Source organism: Geotrypetes seraphini, chromosome 5 (genome assembly GCF_902459505.1).
Source record: "Geotrypetes seraphini chromosome 5, aGeoSer1.1, whole genome shotgun sequence".
Taxonomy (NCBI): Eukaryota; Metazoa; Chordata; class Amphibia; order Gymnophiona; family Dermophiidae; genus Geotrypetes; species Geotrypetes seraphini.
The window spans coordinates 256,193,960-256,219,089 of record NC_047088.1 but is presented as its reverse complement, the minus strand read 5'-3'; the positions used below and the strand labels follow the sequence as shown (position 1 = coordinate 256,219,089).

The 25,130-nt window shown below is 43.8% G+C and overlaps 1 protein-coding gene across 5 annotated transcripts in view; it reads right to left on the bottom strand.

The window, feature by feature from the left end:
• The window catches only part of CNTNAP5 (contactin associated protein family member 5), an 885,931-nt gene that overhangs the window by 183,196 nt on the left and 677,605 nt on the right, over positions 1-25,130 (bottom strand). For all 5 annotated transcript variants that reach the window (XM_033947244.1, XM_033947242.1, XM_033947241.1 and 2 more), the window contains one exon: positions 1,912-2,112. In XM_033947244.1, coding sequence (XP_033803135.1) covers positions 1,912-2,112 — 201 coding nt within the window. The remainder of the gene's footprint in view (positions 1-1,911; positions 2,113-25,130) is intronic.

The window sequence follows — 25,130 nt, the reverse complement described above, 5'->3', positions numbered from 1 at the left end:
TTAGCATGCACTAAATCGTCTAGCACGCCTTAGTAAAAGAGGGGGCGGATAATGAATTGATCTAAGTTTAGAGTATATGTAGCAAGCTAGTCCGGGTGCGGAGCGAGTGTAGAGTCAGTCACCCTAAGAATTAAAGGCTTGAGAGAAGTACCACCATTCTCTATTACCCCTCTTTTACTAAACCGCGATAGCAGTTATTAGTGCAGGGCGCCGCGCCAAATGTTCTGCGCTGCTCCCGACGCTCACAGAGTTCATATGAGCGTCGGGAGCCACACGGAGCATTCAGCGCGGCTCCCTGCTCTAATAACTAATAATGTCCTGCTTATCTTCCCAAAGCTTCCTCCTTCCTCACCTTTGGAAGATAAGCGGGACATTGCAGATGAACTTTAACGATTTGGATTTAATTTGGACAAGATTTGGATATTTTGTGGATTTTATATGTTTTGTTTTCTTTTTGTATTTTAAGTCTGAAGCACTTTTTGGATTTGAAGCACTGAGCACTTTGGATTAGCAGCAGCTGAGGCCCGGGACTTTACACAGGCTTCAGCAGAGATAAGTACCCCCCTTCGCTTGATACTTATTGAATGATATACATTTTTTGTATTTTTCGCTAGTTTTTGAGCTTTAGCTGTTCTATGGCAGGAAGGGAGGAGTGCTATGATGTACACAAGCCTGAACTGGTAGAGGCCCGTGTCCTTAAGCTTTTGAGTTCTTAGGCTATCACTGAGCACTATTCAGTAATTTAATTTATTTTTTTAGTAAGGACATTTATAGATGAGAAATTCTCTTTTTGTAGAATAATTTAATAAATTTTGTAGAGGATTTAGAATTACAATTTAATACTCCGATTAGATTTACTGTGTCTATGTTTCTATAATCATAAAGTTCTATGACATCACAATGCAGGTGTAAAGAGCCTTAGCCTATAAGAAGAGGAGATGCAAATGTTAACAGCCTTAGCCAATAGGGAGAGGAGGAGACAGTGGATGCTGTGGATGGGCCATTTGGCCTTTATCTGCCATCATGTTACTATGTTTTTATAATCATAAAGTTCTATGACATCACAATGCAGGGGTAAAGAGCCTTAGCCTATAAGAAGAGGAGATGCAAATGTTAAGAGCCTTAGCCAATAGGGAGAGGAGGAGACAGTGGATGCTGTGGATGGGCCATTTGGCCTTTATCTGCCATCATGTTACTATGTTTCTATAACCATAAAGTTCTATGACCTCACAATGCAGGTGTAAAGAGCCTTAGCCTTTAGGAAGAAGGGATGCAAATGTTAAGAGCCTTAGCCAATAGGGAAAGGAGGAGATAGTAGATGCTGCAGATGGGAAGACTGGATGGGACATTTGCCTGTTATCTGCTATCATGTTTCTAGAGCTTCCAAGCTACCCAGTTCCAGGAGGGAGATTCTAAGCCAGTACTGGATTTCTGACATTATCCTGATGCATTATGGAACCTGCAGCACTGTTTTCAGGGTTGATTCAAGGATTACAAATACCGCAGAGCTTTGAGATATAAATTAAAACCAGCACTGGCCCAAAAGTCTCCCTCCTGGAACCAGGTAATTTGGCAGCTCTCCTTCAGTTTCCCTCTTTCTCTCTCTCTTTGCTGCCTGGTGAACTCTGATTGCAAAGCAGAAGTATATATCATTCGCTCTAATGGTTTTCAGCATTATACTCTCGATCGAGCATTTTTTATTTCACAGCAGCACGTGGAAAGAAAGTCAATTGTATTATTGCTAGCATGCGGGCCCATCTCTTCGGAAACCTGCTCTTCAGGAACAAAAAAAAAAGAAATGTCCTTGTCATTTATCTTTTTAAATTTTCATCTCGCACACAGTGCGAGCTAAGTCAGACGCATGCAATCAATAACAGTTAACAAGAAAAAGACCTCAGTTGTGGCACTTACTGGGGGAGTTCAGCAGGCGTGACTTTCGGCAGTGATAGGCTGCCTCCTGCTCACAGTGCTCCGCACCGTTTATCATTCCCTCGAGCTGCTCCATACTGCCGTTGTAGCTCAGGGACACAGAATACGGCTTTCCGCTGTCAGATCCTTGGACTTTGACGAGCCCTGTGCTGTTATGCTTTACAGTTGTCCATACTTTATCTTCTGTTGAAAGAAAATGGTAGTGGTGTTATCATAAAAGAGGTAAGGAGGTGAAACAAAATTACAAATACATGCATTTTAGATTTTTTTTTTTTGTCATCCATCGAAGAAACAGAGTAGCCCCAGCAGCAGAATTTACAGTCAAGATGTCCCTGTGAACAATGAAACACATAATGGGGGAAATTCTATACTGTATATTAACTTTTAGCCCCTCCCACTTTTATAAAACCGTAGTGTGGGTTTTAAGAACATGCATGCGCCACTTACAATGCTGTGATCCCTGACTCCGTGGCCGTGTTCAAATTGCGTCACGTGCGGCGGCTTTCAGCGCAAGTGGCGCCGAGAGCAATGGCAGGAGGATGTCCTTGGGCCTGGACGAAGCGGACAGGGTGCAGGTGCTGTGAGGCATCCGGCTGCTACTGCTGGACAAGGAAGTGGAGGGGGAGAGGAAAAGGGGCTGCTTTGGGGGAGGGGTATGCTGGGGGGCAGGCAGCAATCTTGGTTTGCTCGGGGGGGGGGAAGACAGAAGGGGGCCACGAAGAGACAGTAATGTCAGGAAATTCTTTTCCACGGAGAGGGTGGTGGATGTCTGGAATGCCCTCCCAAGGGAGGTGTTGGAGAGCAAAACAGTGATGTTAGGCATGATAAAGAAGGGAATGACGAGTAGATCGGAGAAAGTTATAATGCCGCTTTATAGGGCAATGGTCAGACCACACTTGGAATACTGTGTCCAACATTGGTCTCCCAACCTAAAGAAGGATCTAAAATTGCTGGAGAGGGTGCAGAGATGAGCAACGAAGCTAATAAAAGGTATGGAGAACTTGGAATACGAGGAACGACTTAAGAGACTGGGATTGTTCTCCCTTGAGAAAAGGAGACTGCGAGGGGATATGATCGAGACTTTCAAAATACTGAAAGGAATCGACAAAATAGAGCAGGAAAAATAAATATTTACAATGTCCAATGTGACACGGACAAGAGGACATGGACTGAAGCTAAGGGGGGACAAGTCCAGGACAAATATCAGGAAGTTCTGCTTCACGCAACGAGTGGTGGACACCTGGAATGCTCTCCCAGAGGAGGTTATTGCGGAATCCACTGTTCTAGGATTTAAAAGCAAACTAGATGCACATCTCCTTACGAGAGGCATAGAGGGATATGGGTGATTAAAATTACACCAGGTGTACACCTGGCTGGGCATCCGCATGTGCGGATCGCCGGACTTGATGGACTGAAGGTCTGATCCGGAGATGGCGGTTCTTATGTTCTTATGGAATTTTTTTAAAAAAGCATGAGACAAACCCAGAGGATCTCTAATGAGAAAGTGAAGGGCATAAACTGAAGAATTGGGGCTGGAACTGAGCAGACTTGCATGATCAATGTACTGTACTGTATATGAGTATGGTTGGGATGGGCGGGGAAGGGTTTTGACGGGAACTACAAAGCTTTGGGATGGTTTAAAAAGGCTGGCGTGAACTCGGACAGTAACTCCAGTAGATGGGACCTAATGTCAGTGCCAGGCAGACTTCTATGACTGGGCAGACTGGATGGACCAGAAGGGTCTTAATCTGCCGTCATTTACTATGTTATAAGCCAGTGTTTTTCAACCTTTTTTACACCTATGGGCCGGCAGAAATAAAAGAATTATTCTGTGGACCGGCATCGGTCTGTGAACTGGCGGTTGAAGAACACTGGACTAAGTCGTGAGCCAGACCCCGCCCATCTCTACCCAATCTACACCCTAGACCCCGCCCCCATAATAGTACTAATTGCACCTTGCACGTCCCGTGCCTCATCTGGGAGCCTTCCCTGTGACATTGCAACGTCAGCGAGAAGGCTTCTGTCCTGCTCCGTTCAGCCCCTCCCCCTTCCCTTCCCGCGGGCTGGCCTGCTGCTTTTTTCAAGTTTCAAAGTACCGGCGGCTCTTCTCACGATCCCCGTGGTGGCTGATCCTCCTGTAAAGAGCAGCCTGCGATGGTGTCCGACTTTAGCGAACCTCGCAGGCCACTCTCCAACTCGGTAGCAAGTTCCCTCTGAAGCGATCCTGTGCGAACGTGCTACCGAGGTTGGAGAGCGGCCTGCGAGGTTCGCTAAAGCCGGACACCATTGCAGGCTGCTCTTTACAGGAGGATCAGCAGTGGCGGCGGCGGCGGCAGCGGCGAGTTAGGGCGGGAGGTGTGTTCCCTGCTGAGGACGCGGCCTGGCTTCCATGGTGAGTGAGGGCAAGAGGAGGAGAGTGGCCAAAATGTTCCCTGCCGCCAGATTGGCAGCCACGGATCAGAAATCACAGCGGCAGGGATCACAAAATTTCAAGAGCGCATGCACGCTCTAGGGTTTTATTATATAGGATTCAATTTTGCTATATTGTTCTTCCAAAGGAGCTCAGAACGGTTTAAATGAATTTATTCAGATACTGAAGCATTTTTCCCTGTCTGTCCTGGCGGGCTCACAATCTATATAACATACCTGAGGCAAAGGGGGGATTAAGTGACTTGCCCAGGGTCACAAGGAGCAGCGTGGGTTTGAACCCACAACCTCAGGGTGCTGAGGCTGTAGCTTTAACCACTACGCCACACTCTCCCCTATGGATGCGTTAGCGGTTGGCGCACCTTGGAAAAAGGAGCCCTAAGTCAAAGCAGAGTTATTTCCATTGACTTTACAGGTCTGCCCATAACATCCCATTTCAAAGCACTTTTCAAATTATTCTACAAAAGTAAGTGAAAAATCAGCCTAAGAACATTTGTCTTATAGTTTGTCCTGCCGTAGTTGCATTAAACTGATTGATTGGCCTTTCTGAGCATGTTTGCAAATCCTTTCCTATTTTTCATGGATTTCCTTTCCAATTTTATTGTAAACCACATTAACCCACTCATTGGACTTTGCAGTAGATCAATTCTTGAATAAACTGTAAGCTATATTTATTTAAAAAAAAAAAAAAAAAGCTTAAATAAGTAAACAGAATTCTGTCCACCTCTTTCAGAATATTAAAAACAGGTCCTTTAAAGCCTGTCTTCAGAATAGCTACTCAACCTGTTGGTCTCATGTACCACAAAACGTTCTTAGAGTGATCCATGGATGGGATTCCATTTTTTATATCACAAAAACGAGTTCTTACATGTGCAAGTGGAAAATACATTGACATGAGTCCATAAATACCAGTACCTATGCTAGGCGCGTGGGATCTCTCAGAGAGAGAAAGAGATAATGGTTACTGCGAATGGGCAGACTAGACCATTTAGCCGTTATCTGCCATCAGGATTCTGCATTTCTATCATTCCCTTTAACTGCTAAAAACTCAAATTTTGCATCCAGGATATGTACTATTAAGGCAACAAAATCCCAGGTGGCCTTTTCTAAACCGAATTCCTTTGCTAGCTCCTTAAATGACTTCAGAACTTCAAAACCGAATCATGTTTGTCCAACCCTTGACGTCTCCGGAGTTTTCCGTGCCAATCTCAGCATTCAGTGACATCCAATGAAGGGATGTTCTTTACTCCATTAACCTCTTCTAGCATTATTATTTCAAGTTTCAAGTTTATTAAAAAAAAATTTCTAGACCGCTTATTCAGGTTTCTAAGCGGTTTACAATGTAAAATAACATAAAAACACATAAAATAACATAAAAACACATAAAATAACATAAAAACAAGGGATACTAAATAACATCCAAACATAACAAAAGGTTTCGATGGAACGTACGGACTACCTCAAACAATAGGGTAATGGGGAGGAACTATAATTATTATAGAAAAGGAAAGACATAAAAGTAAAAAACAATAGGTTAGGGTAAAAAAATCAGTTGTTTAAAATTTTGCCCTTAAAAGGACAGTTGTTATCCAAAAGCGTCTTGGAACAAGAATGTTTTTAGTTTTGCTTTAAATTGTTTTAAATCGGATTCACAGCGCAAGTGGCTAGGCAGCGAATTCCATAGGGTAGGGGCAGTAACCGGAGTTATTGAAACGCAATGTATTCATCGATTTTAAAGACGGTATGACAAGGAGATTCTGAGTAGTTGAACGGAGAGATTTTGATGCGCTATAAGGAATTAGAAGTCTGTCGATGAAGTCCGGTTGATTATTCAATTTTGTTGTGAGTGTTAAAACTAAAAATTGAGAACTAATTCTATGTTCAACTGGTAACCAATGTGCGTTGAACAAAAGGGGTGAAATGTGATCGTATTTTTTTTGCACCACAAATGATCTTAATAGCTGGCAAAATGATGTGGCTCTTGCCCCACCCCTCACACTCCAGTGGAAATACCGTGCTGTTTTTTAATCAGTTATCTACTAATTAATGGCCAGTTACAGCAAGTCTAAATATTAAAGTTATCGTGTGCTACAGTCTGTAAAATCTATTTTGGTTTGTTTTTTTTTTCTTTTTAGGAGTTTGAACAATTTTACCTGGCGATGGCATCAAGCTTACCAGTCTTTAATTCTCTGGACCATCCTGAAACCTCTTTTTAAAAATTAGACTTACGTTGACCTCCAAATCTCACGTATTATGACAATTTTGAACGATAGGTTACAGATTACTAATAAGAGGCAAGACAAATCATGGGCTGCATACGAAGGGGTTTCGTCAGTCGTAAGGCGGAAGTCATTATGCCATTGTATAGATCCATGGTGAGGCCCCACCTGGAATACTGTGTGCAATTCTGGAGGCCGCATTATCGCAAGGATGTGCTGAGACTGGAGTCGGTGCAAAGAATGGCCACCCGGATGGTCTCGGGACTCAAGGATCTACCATACGAAAAACGGCTTGACAAATTACAGCTATACTCGCTCGAGGAGCGCAGAGAGAGGGGGGACATGATCGAGACGTTCAAGTATCTTACGGGCCGCATCGAGGCGGAGGAAGATATCTTCTTTTTCAAGGGTCCCACGACCACAAGAGGGCATCCGTTGAAAATCAGGGGCGGGAAACTACGAGGTGACACCAGGAAATTCTTTTTCACTGAAAGAGTGGTTGATCGCTGGAATAGTCTTCCACTACAGGTGATTGAGGCCAGCAGCGTGCCTGATTTTAAGGCCAAATGGGATCGGCACATGGGATCTCTTCACAGGGCAAAGGTAGGGGAGGGACATTAAGGTGGACAGACTAGATGGGCCGTGGGCCCTTATCTGCCGTCTATTTCTGTTTCTATGTTTCTATATTTTATGACTGAGCTCTCTCTGAACTCTAGTGATTTGGTGATTTGTAGCTCTTTAGCACTACAGAACAGCAGAAACCACAGTCCATCAATGGTCAAAAGAGGACCACTGAGGAACTACATTGATAGGTGTTTGAAAATCTTTAATAAGCAAGTAAGATGACTCAACACAGACCAAGTTTTGGCTGTCAGGCCTGCATCAGATGTTTAGGCATAGGGTTACCAGATTTCCCTGAAGGAAAATCCAGACCCAGGGCCACGCCCCCAGGCCCGCCCAGTTCATCCCGCGTCCCACACAGTTCCGCCCCACCCCCTTAAAACTGTTCGTGCGTCGGGACGCCATCCGCGCATGCGACTTGACACACGATGCGTTCGTGGATGCTGTCCCGACGTCGGAAGCTTTTCAAAAGCCGGACAAAGTGCCGGGTTGTGAAAAGCCATCCAGACCCCTGGAAATGTCCTCAAAAGGAAGACATGTCCAGGGAAATCCAAACGTCTAGTAACCCTACCTTTACAGAATCCTGGGGTCAATGACTTTCTAACAAATGTACTCAAACTAGCAGAGAGAGAGAGAGAAAAGAAAAAGGATATAACTATGAAGTACTCCTAGCCTTACTTTCTCTCCCCTGGACTCCCAGGGGTTCTGCCCACGCTCTACATAATCTATCTTTCAGTTTTTGACAATAACCCAGACCTGCTTTTAAATTTATAGCGGCAATTTTGCACTGTAAAGTAGGCTAACCATCTTTTAGTCATTTTCCTTTACAATTTAATTTCATTTGCAGTCATTAAGTCTGAGCTCTAGTCTCATTTTATCACTCTGACATGAATTCATTTCCAGTGAAACGCTGGCCGAGAAGCTGCACGCGAAATGTAGAATGAGATGGACAGGCTTGGAAGGCGGAGGGGCCCATTGACGGATTCCAGCATCTAAAGAGTTCAATGAAAAATCTTTCAAAATGGATTTCTTTTAAAAAATGGATTTCTTGTTTAATTTTAGGATAATGTTAGATGAGTGGTTTTACTTAATGGCTCAGTTTAACAGTAGATAATGCTTTCCGCTGTCAGTCTTAAGAACATAAGATTTGCCGCGGCTGGGTCAGACCAGTGGTCCATCGTGCCCAGCAGTCCGCTCATGCGGCGGCCCTTAGTCAAAGACCAGCGTCCTATTTGAGTCTAGCCTTACCTGCGCATGTTCTGGTCCAGCAGGAACATATCTAACCTTTTCTTGAATCCCTGGGAGATAGTTTACTGTAAAAAGCTCTAATGTCAGTAATAGAGAATGACACGTTGACAAAATTCATTACCGTTCCCGTCCCCGCTGATAACCGCGGGAAATAATCCCATGTCATTTTTTAGTGTCTATTTCATCCTCTGTCCTTCTACACCAGCATTCTTCAAAGCAAAGCTTGTGGGTCAGTGGTTGTGGCCATTCATACTCTGATTCTTATGTGAGCCAAGGATAATAAAGCTATTGTGACATCACTGATGTGATTGGCTCTTAGGCACTGGTGGAATGAGGCATTATGACATCACAATATCTGCTCTGGATACCAGAGACTGTCATTCTGTATTGTCTGTTTCAACCTCGGTCCTTCTACACCAGCATTCTTCAAAGCAAAGCTTGCGGGTCAGTGGTTGTGGCCATTCATACTCTGATTCTTATGTGAGCCAAGGATAATGAAGCCATTGTGACATCACTGATGTGATTGGCTCTTAGGTACTGGTGGAATAAGGCATTATGACATCACAATCTCAGCTCTGGAATGTTGCTGCGCAATCTCAGCATTCAAAGCAAAGCTTGCGGGTCAGAGGTTGTGGCCATTCATACTCTGATTCTTATGGGAGCCAAGGATAATGAAGCCATTGTGACATCACTGATGTGATTGGCTCTTAGGCACTGGTGGAATGAGGCATTATGACATCACAATATCTGCTCTGGATACCAGAGACTGTCATTCTGTATTGTCTGTTTCAACCTCGGTCCTTCTACACCAGCATTCTTCAAAGCAAAGCTTGCGGGTCAGTGGTTGTGGCCATTCATACTCTGATTCTTATGTGAGCCAAGGATAATGAAGCCATTGTGACATCACTGATGTGATTGGCTCTTAGGTACTGGTGGAATAAGGCATTATGACATCACAATCTCAGCTCTGGAATGTTGCTGCTCAATCTCAGCATTCAAAGCAAAGCTTGCGGGTCAGAGGTTGTGGCCATTCATACTCTGATTCTTATGGGAGCCAAGGATAATGAAGCCATTGTGACATCACTGATGTGATTGGTTCTTAGGCACTGGTGGAATGAGGCATTATGACATCACAATATCTGCTCTGGATACCAGAGACTGTCATTCTGTAGTGTCTGTTTCAACCTCGGTCCTTCTACACCAGCATTCTTCAGAGCAAAGCTTGAGGGTCAGTGGTTGTGCCCAATTATGATTCTTCCCTCTCTCCTTAAAGAATGACATGAAGATGGTTTCCCGCGGTTATCCGCAAGGACGAGAACGGTGATGAATTTTGTCACTGTGTCATTCTCTAGTCAGTAACTCCTATCATGCTGGGTTTCCCCTATATAATATCACTTATAGTCCAGTCACACAGAATACGTTCTTAAGTGGCTATGGGGTATCAGCCTACCCTCAGGGCAGCATAACTCTTAAAGAGTTAATTCTTCTACAAGAACATTGTATTAAGGATTTCCCCTATATAGGCATCCCTTCATATGGGATGCACTCTATTGCAGGAAAGAAAAATACCTGGGGCTCCTTTCACGAAGCCGCGTTAGCGCTTTTTAGCAGCTTTTTAGCGCGCGCTAAACCCACGCTACGCGGCTAGAACTAACGCCAGCTCAATGCTGGCGTTAGCGTCTAGCGAGGCCGGAAGTTTAGCGCGCACTATTAACGCGCGTTAAGCCTGCTAATGCGGCTTCGTAAAAAGAGCCCTTAATATTAATTCAGATGTCACTCCACCTTTCCCTTCCAAAAGGACAGCAAAGTCTCATAAATCAGTCTATAGAGTCCAACTAGAGCAGTGTTCTTCAACCACCGGTCCATGGACTGGTGCCGGCCCACAGAAATTTCCTGCCGGTCCACAGGGCCGGCATGTGCATCAGGCCCAAAACTGTGTTCTTCAACTGTCGGTCCGCGGTGCGATCGATGCGTTGTTAATAAGATTATATTGTGTGTATATGTGAAAAATGAATGGAAAAAATAGTGTTACAATTAGGACTATGGGGGCAGGGTCTGGGGTAGAGATGGGCGGGGTCTAACCAACGACTTAGCCCAGTGTTCTTCAACCGCCGGTCTGCGGACTGATGCCGGTCCACAAAATCATTATTTTATTTCTGCTGGTCCATAAGTGTAAAAAGGTTGAAGAACACTGAACTAGAGCATTAAACGTCTCCATTTTTAATGTGATTTTTGATTCAGTCCTTATAAAATGCAAGTTCTTTTTGAAAATATCATCCACTTTTCCTGCACCTAAAACCGTATCTGTTCCTGAAGTATTTAGGCAACTGACCTGCACAGTCTTATTCCACAATAACGGATCTCTAGAGCTGTTAATCACTAGCTTTTAACTTTGTTAATTCTACTCAATTTGTAGCATCTATTAATCATTGTAAACCGCATAGAACTTCACAGTCCTGCGGTTTATAAACTGTTATTATTATAACCCTTTTGGAAAGAATTCTGCTGTTTGACCTTTAAACCAGGACGTCACAGCTTCTTTGACATAGTCATCACTTGAAAACCGCTGTCCACGGAGCGATTTCTTCAAAACTCGAAACAGGAAATAATCCGAAGGAGCCAGGTCAGGTGGATGGTTCAGCTGCTGAAACCCACATTCTCAGATGGCAGCCTGTGAAAGTCGTGACATGTGCACCGGCGCAGCGTCGTGAAAAAGCAGCACACCTGCTGTGAGTTTTCATAGTAACATAGTAGATGACGGCAGATAAAGACCCGAATGGTCCATCCAGTCTGCCCAACCTGATTCAATTTAAATTTTTTCTTCTTAGCTATTTCTGGGCAAGACTCCAAAGCTCTACCCGGTACTGTGCTTGGGTTCCAACTGCTGAAATCTCCATCAAAACCTACTCCAGCCCATCTACACCTTCCCAGCCACTGAAGCCCTCCCCAGCCCATCCTCCACCAAACGGCCATATACAGACACAGACCGTGCAAGTCTACTCAATACTGGCCTTAGTTCAATATTTAATATTATTTTCTGATTCTAGATCCTCTGTGTTCATCCCACCCTTCTTTGAATTCAGTCACCATTTTCCTCCCCACCACCTCTCTCGGGAGCGCATTCCAGGCATCCACCTCCTTCTCCGTAAAGTAGAATTTCCTAACATTGCCTTTGAATCTACCACCCCTCAACCTCAAATTATGTCCTCTGGTTTTACCATTTTCCTTTCTCTGGAAAAGATTTTGTTCTACGTTAATACCCTTCAAGTATTTGAACGTCTGAATCATATCTCCCCTGTCCCTCCATGTGTTGGTGTAACTCTCCCCGGTTATGGTTGTCTTGTGTGGCATGAACTCCAGAAGCAAAAGTCCTTCCTCATCCCAGAAAACAATCGCCATGACTTTGCCTGAAGATTTTCTGTCTTAAACTTTTTTGAGGTTGGGATGACTTGTACTTCTCTTTGATAGACCCAAGTCTCATCTCCATTTGCTCTTCATGGAGCATCTCCAAATTTTCCTGACAGCACTGGAGCCTCTTGGCCTTCAGACATGACATCAGCATTCTTGGAACCCATCTTGCATTAACCTTGGACATGCCCAACTTTTCATGAATTATTTTCCAAACTCTATGGGGTCTATATCAAGGCACGCTAGCGGGGTTAGCGCGTCGGACATTTCATCAGGCGCTAACCCCCGCGGCCGGCTAAAAAACTAACGCCTGCTCAATGCAGGCATTAGCGGCTAGTGCGGCAGGCAGTTTAACGGGTGATATTACGTGCGTTAAACCCCCACCGCAGCTTGATAAAGGGACCCCTATGTGTCAAGATGCCTATTTCTTCATCTATTAATTCATCTGTCTGACAAAATTAAATCCTTAAACTTGCACATTTCTGTGAAAGTTCAATGGACTCTCTACCCCACTTAAACCACTTTCTCCAAAATTGTACTTTGTAGGATGATGGGGCAGACGCGCCATAAATTGCAGTCATGTGTTCAGGGATCCCCTTTGGCTTTTTCCCTTCTTTTGCGAAAATTTTTATCATTGAATGGTGCTCAAAATCTAGCAGTTTCTTACTTGATTTTACACAAGGACTCTCCTAGCATTGTATCTCTTGGAACGACTCACACTGAGCTGCAACTGTGCTTGAACAACCTTGAGACATGTCACAACACCCTCAGACTTGTTTCAACACGTTTCCTATTTTCTTTCATACTCGGGTAAATTATTGAATGCCCCTCGTACATGGGTAAGCGTAGCCAATGTACCCAATTGGGCTAATCGAGTTAAGTTGTGTCTGTACATTGGCTAGTTTTAGCTGTCCTGAATGTTCATTATAAATCTGCACAAATCAAGACGTTGCTTCACTAATCCTAGTTTCCTCTAAGCTGAACGTGAATTCTCCTCCTACTGTCCTGCCAAGGGGGGGGGGGGGGGAGTGCAGTTTTACTATCACATTTTCAATAGTGGGGGATAGGCAAGCTCTGCATGAATCCAGCGAACCTGCCTTTCCCTAATGACCGAAAACATATAATATTAACACCCCCTCCCTCACCCCCCACTGTCAGCAATGCAGCTGGAGGACTCTTGCTCAGCTTTGAGGGAACATTGGCCAAGGATCATGATTCTTATGAAACATCAATGAAGCTTTGAAAACAAATGTCAAATAAAAATAATGATAATGTTCAAATTAAAGGGGCTCAGAAGAAGAAGAAAAGGCCTCAGAACACTAGCTTGCTTTAAAACACACCTAGCATTCATTGTGAGGCTTTTATCATTTTTTTGAATACATTTAATTTGAGGATTACAATTAATGGTTGTTAGGTGAGGTTTATTTTCGAGGCTTCATTGGAGTGTACTTCAAATTGGCCTTGATTAAGTTCTAAGCATTTTTTAAATGAAAAACTTCAACATACAATGAGAAAGTGATGTGTGTCCATAGAGAGGATTAAAACTAGGAAAGAATTCATACTTGCGAGTACTCATCTTTACAGTGAATTAAGGTAGGAAAATGTGGGCAATGGAAAAAAGAAAGGCGATGGAACAGTAAGTCAGCAGAGTAGCGAAACTAGACCGCCACCTCTCCAATCTGTTGACTATGACGCCCAACTACAAAACATTCAGGAAAGAAGTTGAAACTTTTCTATTCACAAAATTTACCAAATGATCTAACTAAACCTGATCGACCCTCCACAGATCCCGACGCATACCACATCTATTAACCATGTACTCTCCCTGGAAATGCTCAGGCCAACACTTGTTGTAAACCGCCTAGAACTGAAAGGTGTTGGCGGGATAGAAGACACCAATGCAATGTAAGTCAGGAAGAAATGCAACAAAGGCAATAAATTGAAATGATATATTTTGAAGAGTCAACTCAAGTTTCAAGTTTAATAAAAATTTGATTGATCGCCTATAATTTGATTGATCGCAAATAACAAACAAAAAACCAAAACAAAAGTCAATTGTAAGGACAAAACAGATGAACGAGAGACAAAAGGGAAAAGGGTGAACTACAATAAAGTCAAGAAAAGAACACGAAAAAGGACAGAACGGGAGGTAGGGAGAGGTGTTTCGTTCAGGGCTGCCTGTACAGATACAAGAAAGGAAAACTAACGTCAGTGCTCAAAGGATCACAAACAAAAGTGTAAGCTGAACTGTGTTCAATCGACAAATGATACAAAAAAGAAAAAAAACAAAGGACAAAAAGGTCAAAAAGTTTTATCTAAAAGAGGAAAAAGGACCTCAAATGCCCCATGTCCAAAGCACATAGCTTGAATTCAATTACACATCGGGGACAAGGAGTATTATCATTGGTCTAAAAATCCTTGTGAATGTAATTTGAAAATGTGCCAAAAATCTTCTATGTATTTTTTTTAAACCATATTTCAAGTGCACATGCTAAATAGCCCCCAGTCTTAAAATCAAAAGACCGGAAAAGTAATCAAGAAGCAACTAATCGTTATAGTCCATTGCAAAAGCCCACTTGAATCAACTGAAGTCCGATAGCCAAAAATTAGAACTGTAACCAGCAGATATATGATCATTTATAAGAACATAAGAATTGCCGCTGCTGGGTCAGACCAGTGGTCCATTGTGGCCAGCAGTCCGCTCATGCGGCGGCTCCTAGGTCAAAGACCAGTGCTCTAAATGAGCCCAGCCTCACCTGAGTACTTTCTAGGTGAGCAGAAACTTGTCCAACTTTGTCTTGAATCCCTGGAGGGTGTTTTCCCCTACAACAGACTCCGGAAGAGCGTTCCAGTTTTCTATCACTCTCTGGGTAAAGAAGAACTTCCTTACATTCGTACGGAATCTATCATCCTCTTTTAACTTTAGAGAGTGCCCTCTCGTTCTCCCTTCCTTGGAGAGGGTGAACAACCTGTCCTTATCTACTAAGTCTATTCCCTTCAGTATCTTGAATATTTTGATCATGTCCCCTCTCAATCTCCTTTTTCGAGGGAGAAGAGCAAGGCAATCCCAACGGTGGCCTTAACCATGTCACCAGTCTCACCATACACCAGAGGGAGAGTAGGCTGTGTCTGCAATACGCTGTATAAATGTAGTTGGAATTCATCTCTGGCAGTGTTTGAAAATTTAGTCCACAAGCCGCTGAGTCCGTCGAGTTGCCAGAATGCTATGAAAACTTTCGGGCATCAAGGAATCCCCTGAGGAATCTGACTGGTGAAATGGTATGGCAGTAGTGTAGTTAAAGCTACAGCGTCAGTACACTGCGGTTGTGGGTTCAAACCCACACTGCTCCTTGTGACCTGAGCAAGTCACTTAATCCCCCCATTGCCACCAGGACAGACAGGGAAAAATGCTTGAGTACCTGAATGAACTCATGTAAACTCATGCCTTGAAAGAACGGTAAAGAAAATGGAATAAATAAATGGTGTGAAAAGCTTCAGCCTCTGATAACCAGAGCTGGTAATGTGACATCATAATGCCTCATTCCACCAATGCCTAAAAGCCAGCTTCATCAGTGATGTCACAATAGCTTGATTGTCCTATACTTGGATTACTTGTACTACATTTTGATTTCTAGAGTGGCGCAGTGGTTAAAGCTACAGCCTCAGCACCCTGAGGTTGTGGGTTCAAACCTGCACTGCTCCTTGTGACCCTGGGCAAGTCACTTAATCCCCCCATTGCTCCAGGTTCATTAAATAGATTGTGACCCCCCCCACCGGGACAGATAGGAAAAAATGCTTGAGTAGCTGAATAAACTCATGTAAACCGTTCTGAGCTCTCCTGTATGGAAAATGGAATAAATAAAGCGACATTGATCTTGGCCACCCAACACCATTGTCTACTACTGCACTGGTGGGGCAGAAGTGACTGGGGATCGCAGCTATGTTGGCTTGCAAACATGAGGAAAGAAGCTGAAAGGAAACTTGGGGATGGAGACAGACCCTGAAAGGAATTCCGTTCCAGTAGCTCCCCCTCTCCTCATTAGTAAACAGATCGAACTCTCTTCTCTGCATCAGACCAATTCCTTCTCTCCCCCCCCTCAACACGGCCCACCTTTCTTTACTTTTTCCCCCTCCTCCTCCCCCCTCCCAATGATCCCTGCCCCCTCCTCTCATACAATATGCTTTGCTCCCCCTTCTCTCAAATTCAATTGTACTCTTTTACGGTAAATACCGTTTATGCTCTGTATTAGTCCTTCCTTACTTAAATTGTCAATGTAAACTAGTTTGACCCTTTGATTGTCTTGTTATGTTCTTCTTTTTCAACTGCACTGTATGTAACTCATCTATTTGTTGTGAACCGCCTAGAACTCCCTGGCTATGGCGGTATACAAAAATAAATTATTATTATTAGTTTAAAACAAACAAAATGGCATTCATGATTCTTTCCTTTAAAAATATGAAAGAAAATGACAGCACAGTGTCTACTTTCTATCATATTTTCTTTCTAATGAAAGCACATCCCTACAAGCCAAGGACCGTCCCTGAGCTGCTTGCGTTGGCTAAATTAGCAGGTCAGATAAAAGGATGCAATCTCTGGGTAGCTGCAAATTAAGGTTTATTCCACTGGGTCTCGGTCACAGTTCTGATAGAGTTGGAAATCAGTGAAGCAGGAAAATAATATCAAGAAGAAAAAGAAAAACCCGTGGAGAATAAAAGAGCATCAAAAACTAAATCTTTCAAATGGAAGAGCAAAGACTTTGCTTTGTTTTATGTCATAACTCTTAGAAGGATTTTTTTTCTCAAGTTCTCTGAAGCAGGTCTTTCTATGTTCTCTTAGGCTTCTGTGGCTGGCGTCATAATTGTTGCAACTGTCCGGATCTCGCCACATCTGGGTAGGTGGAACTGACGGTTCAGCCATCATGCTGTGGGGCAGGGGTAGGGAACTCCAGTCCTCGAGAGCCGTATTCCAGTCGGGTTTTCAGGATTTCCCCAAGAATATGCATTGAAAGCAGTGCATGCAAATAGATCTCATGCATATTCATTGGGGAAATCCTGAAAACCCGACTGGAATACGGCTCTCGAGGACAGGAATTCCCTACCCCTGTGTGGGGCGTGCTGCAGTTTGTCTTTATATAAAGTGGGTCCTCAAACCTGATTGGCTGGGATTATCTTGGTTTCAATCATACTTCTCTGATCGTTCTTCATCTGTCTTTTTCAACAACACAACTTCTGATACTTTCTCTACAACAAATGGCGTCCCTCAAGGTTCCATACTATCTCCACTTCTATTTAATATATTTCTTGCTCCTTTGTTGACTCTTTGTCAATCTATCGGCTTTTAATGTATTCGCTTATGCCGACGACATTCAACTTTTGCATCCCATAGACACCAATAATCCTTCTGACATACCTGCGATCAATACAAAATTAGAACAAATACATAACTGGCTAAATAACAATAAACTTGCATTGAATATTAATAAATCCAATGTGTTACTTTTTCCTTGGAAGGACAATCCTAAACTCAACCATCCAATCTCTATTAAGGGTATTCCCTTACAAGAGGTACACAACATTAAAATTTTGGGAGTTATTTTTGACCATACTCTTTCCTTTCACGACCATATTAGCAGCGTCATTAAGTCTTCATTTTTCAGGCTCCGTCAAATCCGCTCTGTCTCACAATTTCTCAGTGCCAATTCTCTTAATATCCTTATTCATTCTCTTGTCATTTCAAAAATAGATTACTGTAATGCTTTGTTTAAAGGTATAGCTCAAAAGGAGATTAAACGCTTACAAATCATACAAAACACATCCATCAAGTTTATTTATAAAGCTAAAAAATTCGATCACATAACACCCCTCCTCAAGGAAGCCCACTGGCTTCCAGTAGCCCATAGAATAATATATAAACTTAGCTTACTCACCTTTAAATCTCTTCTGTTTAAAACTCCAGCTTTCATTCATAAATTGCTAATCCCATACACAGCTAATAGAACATTAAGATCTACCGAAATGCATTTATTAACGATCCCATCTCTTAAAATAATAAATACGCGTCGTCAATTTATTTTTTCAGTTACTGCACCCCAAACCTGGAATTCTTTACCTAGTTATTTAAGGGAAGAAATTAACATAGAAAAATTTAAAAGTAAACTTAAAACTTTCCTTTTTAACGATGCCTTCATTAACTAACTAGCTACAATGTAACCTTTTTAACAATCATGAGAATCTCTTAAAATCTTTCTTTTAAGTCCCACTTTCAATTTTTATCCTTCTTTTACATCTTATTATTATCATTCCCCTCTCCTTATGTGCCTTCCCTATACGTATGTTTCTTTAACTTAAATTGTAACTTTTTCCTTATACTTCCCTTTTGTTTCCGGTTCTGTCAAATTTGTCATTAACCTTGTTTGTTTTACCTACTATAATACTGTATTTATATTGTAATTTTATCTTCATGTACATCGCTTTGAATTTAGATAAAGCGATTAATCAAATTTGTATTAAACTTGAAACTTGAACTAAAGACCTCACAGCACACCCCGAAGAAAGCCACAGCATGATGGCTGAAACGTTGGCTCTACCTACCCAGACGTAATGAGATCTGGACAACTGCAACAGTTCTCTTTTTGTCAGTAGCAATAAAATGTGAGGGATTATTCAGCTTTTTACCCAAATCCGCTTCTGACTATTTTACCAACCTCTGTGTGGTTAAACCCTCTTTTAATTTTTGAAAGGGGTCAGAAATTTGTATCATCTTGCCTAAAAATAAACACTTGCCTAGCTCATGACATCATCATCTACCTAACGCAGCCCACAAAAGAAAGCCACTGATCCTCATACAGTTAATGGTTGACTGTAATAATGAAATCTGAGAAAATTGAGAGGAGGAATTTTTCATTGAGAGGAGGCTGGATACCGGGAAGACATTTCCAGTGGGGGGCAATAAGATCCCAAACAGTGGGACAATCTGAATATTCACTGGTAAAATGCACAGGGGCTTTAGCAGAGAAGCGTAGGAGAGAGGAATACTGTGTTTCCCTGAAAATAAGACAGTGTCTTATATTAATTTTGGACCCAAAAAACACACTAGGTCTTATTTTTTTCATGTACAATGATCATCTCTCCCTTTCCTCCACCCCAATTCTTCCTCTTTCCTTTCTTCCCCTCTCAACCATCCCCTTGTGCCTTCCCTCTGCATCATCTTTCTATCCCTCCCTCCCTTCCCCTCAATATAATTAGGGCTTATTTGGGGGGGGGTTAGGGCTTATATTAAGACCTACCCCAAAAATCATGTTAGGGCTTATTTTTGGGTAAGCACGGTAGGAGCACAGAAGTAGTAATACCCATTACACAGCAGCTCTGCCGAAATGGGCAAATGTGGAGACCAGGGTTTTGTTTTTGTTTTTTTTTAATTGATATCTTCCATATTCTAATTTAATCTAATCTGAGATTCCTGAGTTGCAATGCCTAAATAGGCTCAAGGAGACTTACAATGCAATTTAAATAGATAAAAGAGGACCTTGACAGTTTTAGTCTGGCAGGGTCATAACACTAGCTGAGCCCAGGAACCATAGATAAAGGATAATAGGGGTAAGGGTGGGGGGGGGGGGGGGAGGGAAGAGAAGGATGGCAAGGTAGGACAAGAGGAAGATGAAGAATTAGATAGGATTTGTGGGCAATGATTGGTGAGGAGCAGGAAGGTAGTGGGAGATGGTGATTAGATGGAACTGTGAAGAGATTAGAATGTTGGAGGAAGAAGAGTTTGAGCATTTTTTATGCAGTTGTGGGGTTTATGTGGGTGAGGGTGGTTGCGAGGGAGGAGGTTGTGGAAGAAGCATATACCTCCCTCCCTCCCTTTGTTTGTGGTGGTTGGGATCGGTCGCAGCAGAAAATGTGGACTTGTGCCTAAAACATGGGGGATATTGGTAGAATGTAGCTGGAGTTTGAGTTATGATACATGTGATGGGGAAAATGAAAATGGATTACTCATAGGCGTCACTGCCAAGAGTTGGGGGTGTGTGACCTGATGATACTGTGGGTCATGCTATGGGGGTAAGTGGCAAGGAATTGCAAGAGGGGATGAGCTACTTTCGTCACCGGGTGGGAGGGGATGGGGAAAGAGGGGGTTTGTACAGCTGCATTGGGGAGTTGAGGGTGTTACAGATAAATGGATTTAATTGTTGAACTGAACAAACATTTATTCCACTAAATCATGGTCTGTGATTTATTGGGGAGAATGTGATTAGAGTTTTAAATGATGGTGACGAAGTGTGAATGCTAATGTTATGTAGTAATAAGGATGCTATTAGTGGTACATTACAAAACAGTTTGAGGGCGGGTACAATACAGTGGAGGAACATCAATGTCATCAATGGCTCCTGCTGCCCCACAGTTACCAAGTTGGGTTGTCAAAAAAGGTTCAATTTGTCCACTCATGGTACACTTTAACCACAGCAGGGGACATGTGATGAAGCTACTAAGTAGTAGATTTAAAACAAAACGGAGAAAATATTTCTTTACACAATGTGTAATTAAACTCTGGAATTTGTTGCTAGAGAATGTGGCGAAATCAGTTAGCATAGCAGGGTTTAAAAAAGGTTTGGATAATTTCCTAAATGAGAAGTCCTTGGGCCATTATTGAGATGGCTTGGGGAAACCCGCTACTTGCTCCTAGGATAAGCAGCATAAAATCTGTTTTACCCCTTGGGATCTAGCTAGACACTTGGGACCTGGGTTAACCACTGTGGGAAACAGGAGTTTGATGGAACTTGAGTCTGTCCCAGTATGGCAATTTTTAGGTTCTTATGAACAGTTCACAAACTCCACCGTTTCTGAAATGCCTGCTGCCCTTAGCTCTCCGATGATCATGTCTTTTTCAATGTCTGATAAATCGTGCTTTTTCCCCCCTATGACAGCCATGATTATTATACAGGCAACTTGCTGAGATCTCACCTTATAAATCCACAAAGTCTACGTGCAACATGTGCATTTGTTCTTTGGCTGTGCGTCCCTGATGTCAGAGGTAGGTGGTCATCATAATAATGCGACTCAGCCGTGTAATATGTAAACTGCTTTGACCGACCACTAAAAGGCAGTTCATCAAACCTCATCCCCTTTCTCTATAAGCCATTAGCGATGGAAGGTTGTTTCACTGGACAGCAGAGCTTATTTACTTTCTCTATGCCCTTTAGGATTTAGAGGGGACATGATAGAAACCTTCAAAATCCTAAAGGGCATAGAGAAAGTAAATAAGGACAGATTCTTCAAACTATGGGGAGCCACAAACACTAGGGGTCACTCGAAGAAATTGAAAGGGGACAGGTTTAGAACAAATGCTAGGAAGTTCTTTTTTACCCAGAGGGTGGTGGACACATGGAACGCACTTCCAGAGGATGTGATAGGCCAGAACTCTGTACAAGGGTTCAAGGAGGGTTTGGATAGGTTCCTGGAGGATAAGGGGATAGAGGGGTACAGATAGAACTTGAGGTAGGTTGTAGAGGTGTTCAGAAACCACTTCACAGGTCGTGGACCTGATGGGCCGCCGCGGGTGCGGACCGCTGGGCGAGATGGACCTCTGGTCTGACCCAGTGGAGGCAACTTCTTATGTTCTTATGTTCTTAGTACTAACAGAAAACATTTTTAAGTATATGGAGTTGCTGCTTTTGGTCAAAGCTCCCTAAAATAATTAAAATCCATTTCCTTACTGAATCAGTGACAAAAAGTGGTTGAAAGCACAATGAATCCCTCTGAGCTGTGTTTACTTAGCCATTCAGGCGCTGGAAACGAGACTGTCTGCAGGCTATATTTGCATTTCAATATCAAGGATTTCATGTGCAAGAAGATAAACAGCAGACATTCATTTAGATGGGACCTGACCATACTCTGGAATGTTTTGGGTTTTTGTTTTTTTTCAATAAGGATCCATTAGCTGTTTTCAGTATGTTTCACGCCTACAAAGCTGATTGGTTAACAGTGCTGTTTTGAAGAATTGAATACACGAAGGGTCAATATTCAAAGAAATTGCAACTGAAGTGTTTTTAGAACAAGCTCCGAACCACATAGGGAGGAGCAATGACAAATCGGCCGAAGCCTTGGGGGCCAATCGGCTAGGTGCAGGGGGGGGGGAAAAGGGGGGTAGGATAGATTAGGGTGAGCGGAGGGGAGGTCGCCCCTTTCGATCCGGCTTCACATGAGGCGGACGCGGCTTCCCCTTCCGCTCACCCACTACAGCAACAATTTGTCTGCCTCTCAACTTACAAGAGCTCTTCCGCTGAGCTGGAGCGCATCCGGCTCCAGTGTCCTGTGAGCGACTGGGGCTGGAACGTGGGGGCCACGGCACACGCGGCCAGGGGCAGTCCCCGACCTATGGGGAGCGGAGGGGGGATCGCTGGTGATCATGGCAGCATTCCCCCTACTTAGTATGTTGTCTCCCCATGTGCTTCGCCGGCTCACTCTGCTCCCGGCGTGCACTGGCTCCTACGGAGTCACGGCGCACCCACCCCGACTCGGTCGCACCCACCCCGACTCCTTATCGAACCGCGGCATGCCGGAGCCCGCCGAGACTCTCCCTCAGTTCCTGTGAGGTAAGAGCGTCTCAAAAGGGCCGCCGCACACGCCGCGGGAGGGGGGGAAGGGTTGTGCTTCTCGGGAAGCGTTGCTGGCCCGTCTGTGCCGCGAACCTCTGTGGCCAGGAGTGCTTCGACTCGAGCCGACGCGTGCACGTGAGCAAGGATCGGGGTGGTCTTCGGCCTGGCAGCGCCTGAGTCCGGCGGTGGGGAGAAGAGGGATTGGGGTCTCCGTCCTTTGGCGGCCACGCGGCCGCGGGCTCCGACGGGGCCCATTGCCGTGTCCCAGACGCGTGATCGTGGGTTTTCTTCGCCCTGGAGCGCCAGCCACTTACTGGCCCCACCGTGGCCGGTTTTTCTTTTTTTCTTTTTTTTTTATCTGCGAGTCTCCGGCAGCGGCGAGGCGGCGGTCTCACCCGCCCCGCGTGGCTGGTGTCCTTCCCCCCCCCCCGAGCACTTCGGCGGTGGAGGAGGGGGGGTTTGGGTCTCTACCTCCCAGCCGCCCTGCTCCCACCCCGAACCAGGCACCAGGGCAGCCTTGGGCTGCACTGGGCCACACGGCATCCCGTCTGCTGCGGCGGGGGAGGGGGGGGGCGGCGGACACTCGCTGCGGCCTATGCCCAAGGCCCCATCTCTGTCTTCCAGCTGCCCTGCTCCTGCCGCGTGCACAGGACCAGGTGTACGGCTTTTTGAGAGTGGCCATAATTTAAAAATTCCTTTGAAAACATTGTATTTTAATCCTACAGCTGCATGCAAACTCTACTTTTAAAGTGCTAATAGAAATGACAATTGCATTGCAGGATTCAAATTTTAAGACTATTTTCTGCTACCATTTTCTCAAGAAAAAACGCATCACACCATACTCTGGAATGTTTTGGGTTTTTGTTTTTTTTCAATAAGGATCCATTAGCTGTTTTCAGTATGTTTCACGCCTACAAAGCTGATTGGTTAACAGTGCTGTTTTGAAGAATTGAATACACGAAGGGTCAATATTCAAAGAAATTGCAACTGAAGTGTTTTTTGAGTTTATCTAGGTAGCTACGATATGTGCCTGCAATCGGAGCAAACTTCGTATATAACAGATCTGTATTTGTTGGGGCCCGGGACTGGCACATACAAGGAGGCCAGAGGCATTTGCCACACACATTGCTCTCTTCCCTTAGCCAGTAAATGAGAATGACACGGGGAAAAAAATTGATCACCGTTCCCACCCCGTCCCTGTGAGCTCGTCCCCGCGCGCTCAGTCCCCGTCCCCACCCTGCAAGCTGTCAGATCCCATCCGCACAAGCCTCGAATAGTTATGATTTTATACTGAACTTATTTTATTAAAGTATAAAAAGAGACATTATTCTGTACAATTGTCATTTTATAAACACAAATAATACAGAGCAAGGATCAACAAAACCCCTGTCTCCCCTCCCTTTCACAAATATCCCCTCCACTATTGTGAAAAGTGAACATACCAAATCACTACAGAATGCTACATAGAAAAATCAAGCTAACAGAATACTTCAGTCACACATGGCAGGAATAGTGTTAGGGGAGAGCAACTAGGGCAACTGCCCCCTGGTCAGAGAGAGAGCCCTAAGCCAGCTGGAAGCTAAAGAAGCACAGCCTGGGCTTTGCAGTCCCCAGTTATGTCTAATACCAGTTCTAGCAGGATACATATTTCAAATCTGAAATATTCTAATTACAAAATATAAAATCAATTTTTTTTTCTACCTTTTGTTGTCTGGTAATTTTATTCTTCAAATCACATTGGCCTCAGGCTTTGGTTTTGGGTTCCTTCTGTCTTCATCGTGGCATGGCTGGCTCCTGAAGGTAAAATAGGCGCAAGAAGAGCTGGGGAGGAGATGCTGAGTCTGACACAGGCGCAATTTTTTTTACCAAGACTTTTCACTGATCCCGCGGGGCAGTATAAGGTCTAGTCCCCATTCCCGCAGGACAGTGAAAGGTCTTGTCCCCATTCCTCCGGTAAACCCATTGCAAATGTCTCCATTCCTGCAGATTTACTGCGCTGACCACGGTCTACCATGGTAAACAGTCCCCGTGTCATTACCTAGTTCTGAACTCTTTAACACTAGTTCTTTGGCAGAGGTATTATAGTTTCTTAAATTTGATACACCATCTTTCTTAGTATATAGAAGCATGACAGCAGATAAAGGAAAAATGGCCCTTCCCATCTGCCCATCCTCAGTATCCACTATCTCCTTCTCTCCCTAAGAGAACCTACATATCTGCCCCACGCTTTCTTGAATTCAGACACAAGTCTTTACTTCCAGCACCAGGAGACTATTCCATGCATCTACCATCCTTTCTGAAAAATGTTTTTTTTTTTTTTAAGTATTTCCTTAGATTTCTTCTGAACCTATAACCTCTTGACTTCATCTTATTCCTTCTCATTCTGGAGTTTACCTTCATTTGAGAAAGACTCACCTCTTATACATTACTACCAAGGAAATATTGAGGTCTATAAATCTGTCCCCATTCACTTTATGATACACTGACCGATTTTGTAGTGGCCCTCTGATCTGACTATCCTTTTTGAAGATGAGGTCTTCAGAAATGCACACGGGGGCCTCACCAGAGACTTATACCATGGCACTATCACCTCTTTTTTCCCTACTGGCCATTCCTCTCCATATGCACCCAAGCATCTTTTTGGCTTTGACCGTCATGTTTTCTATCTGGTTTGGTGCCCTAAGGT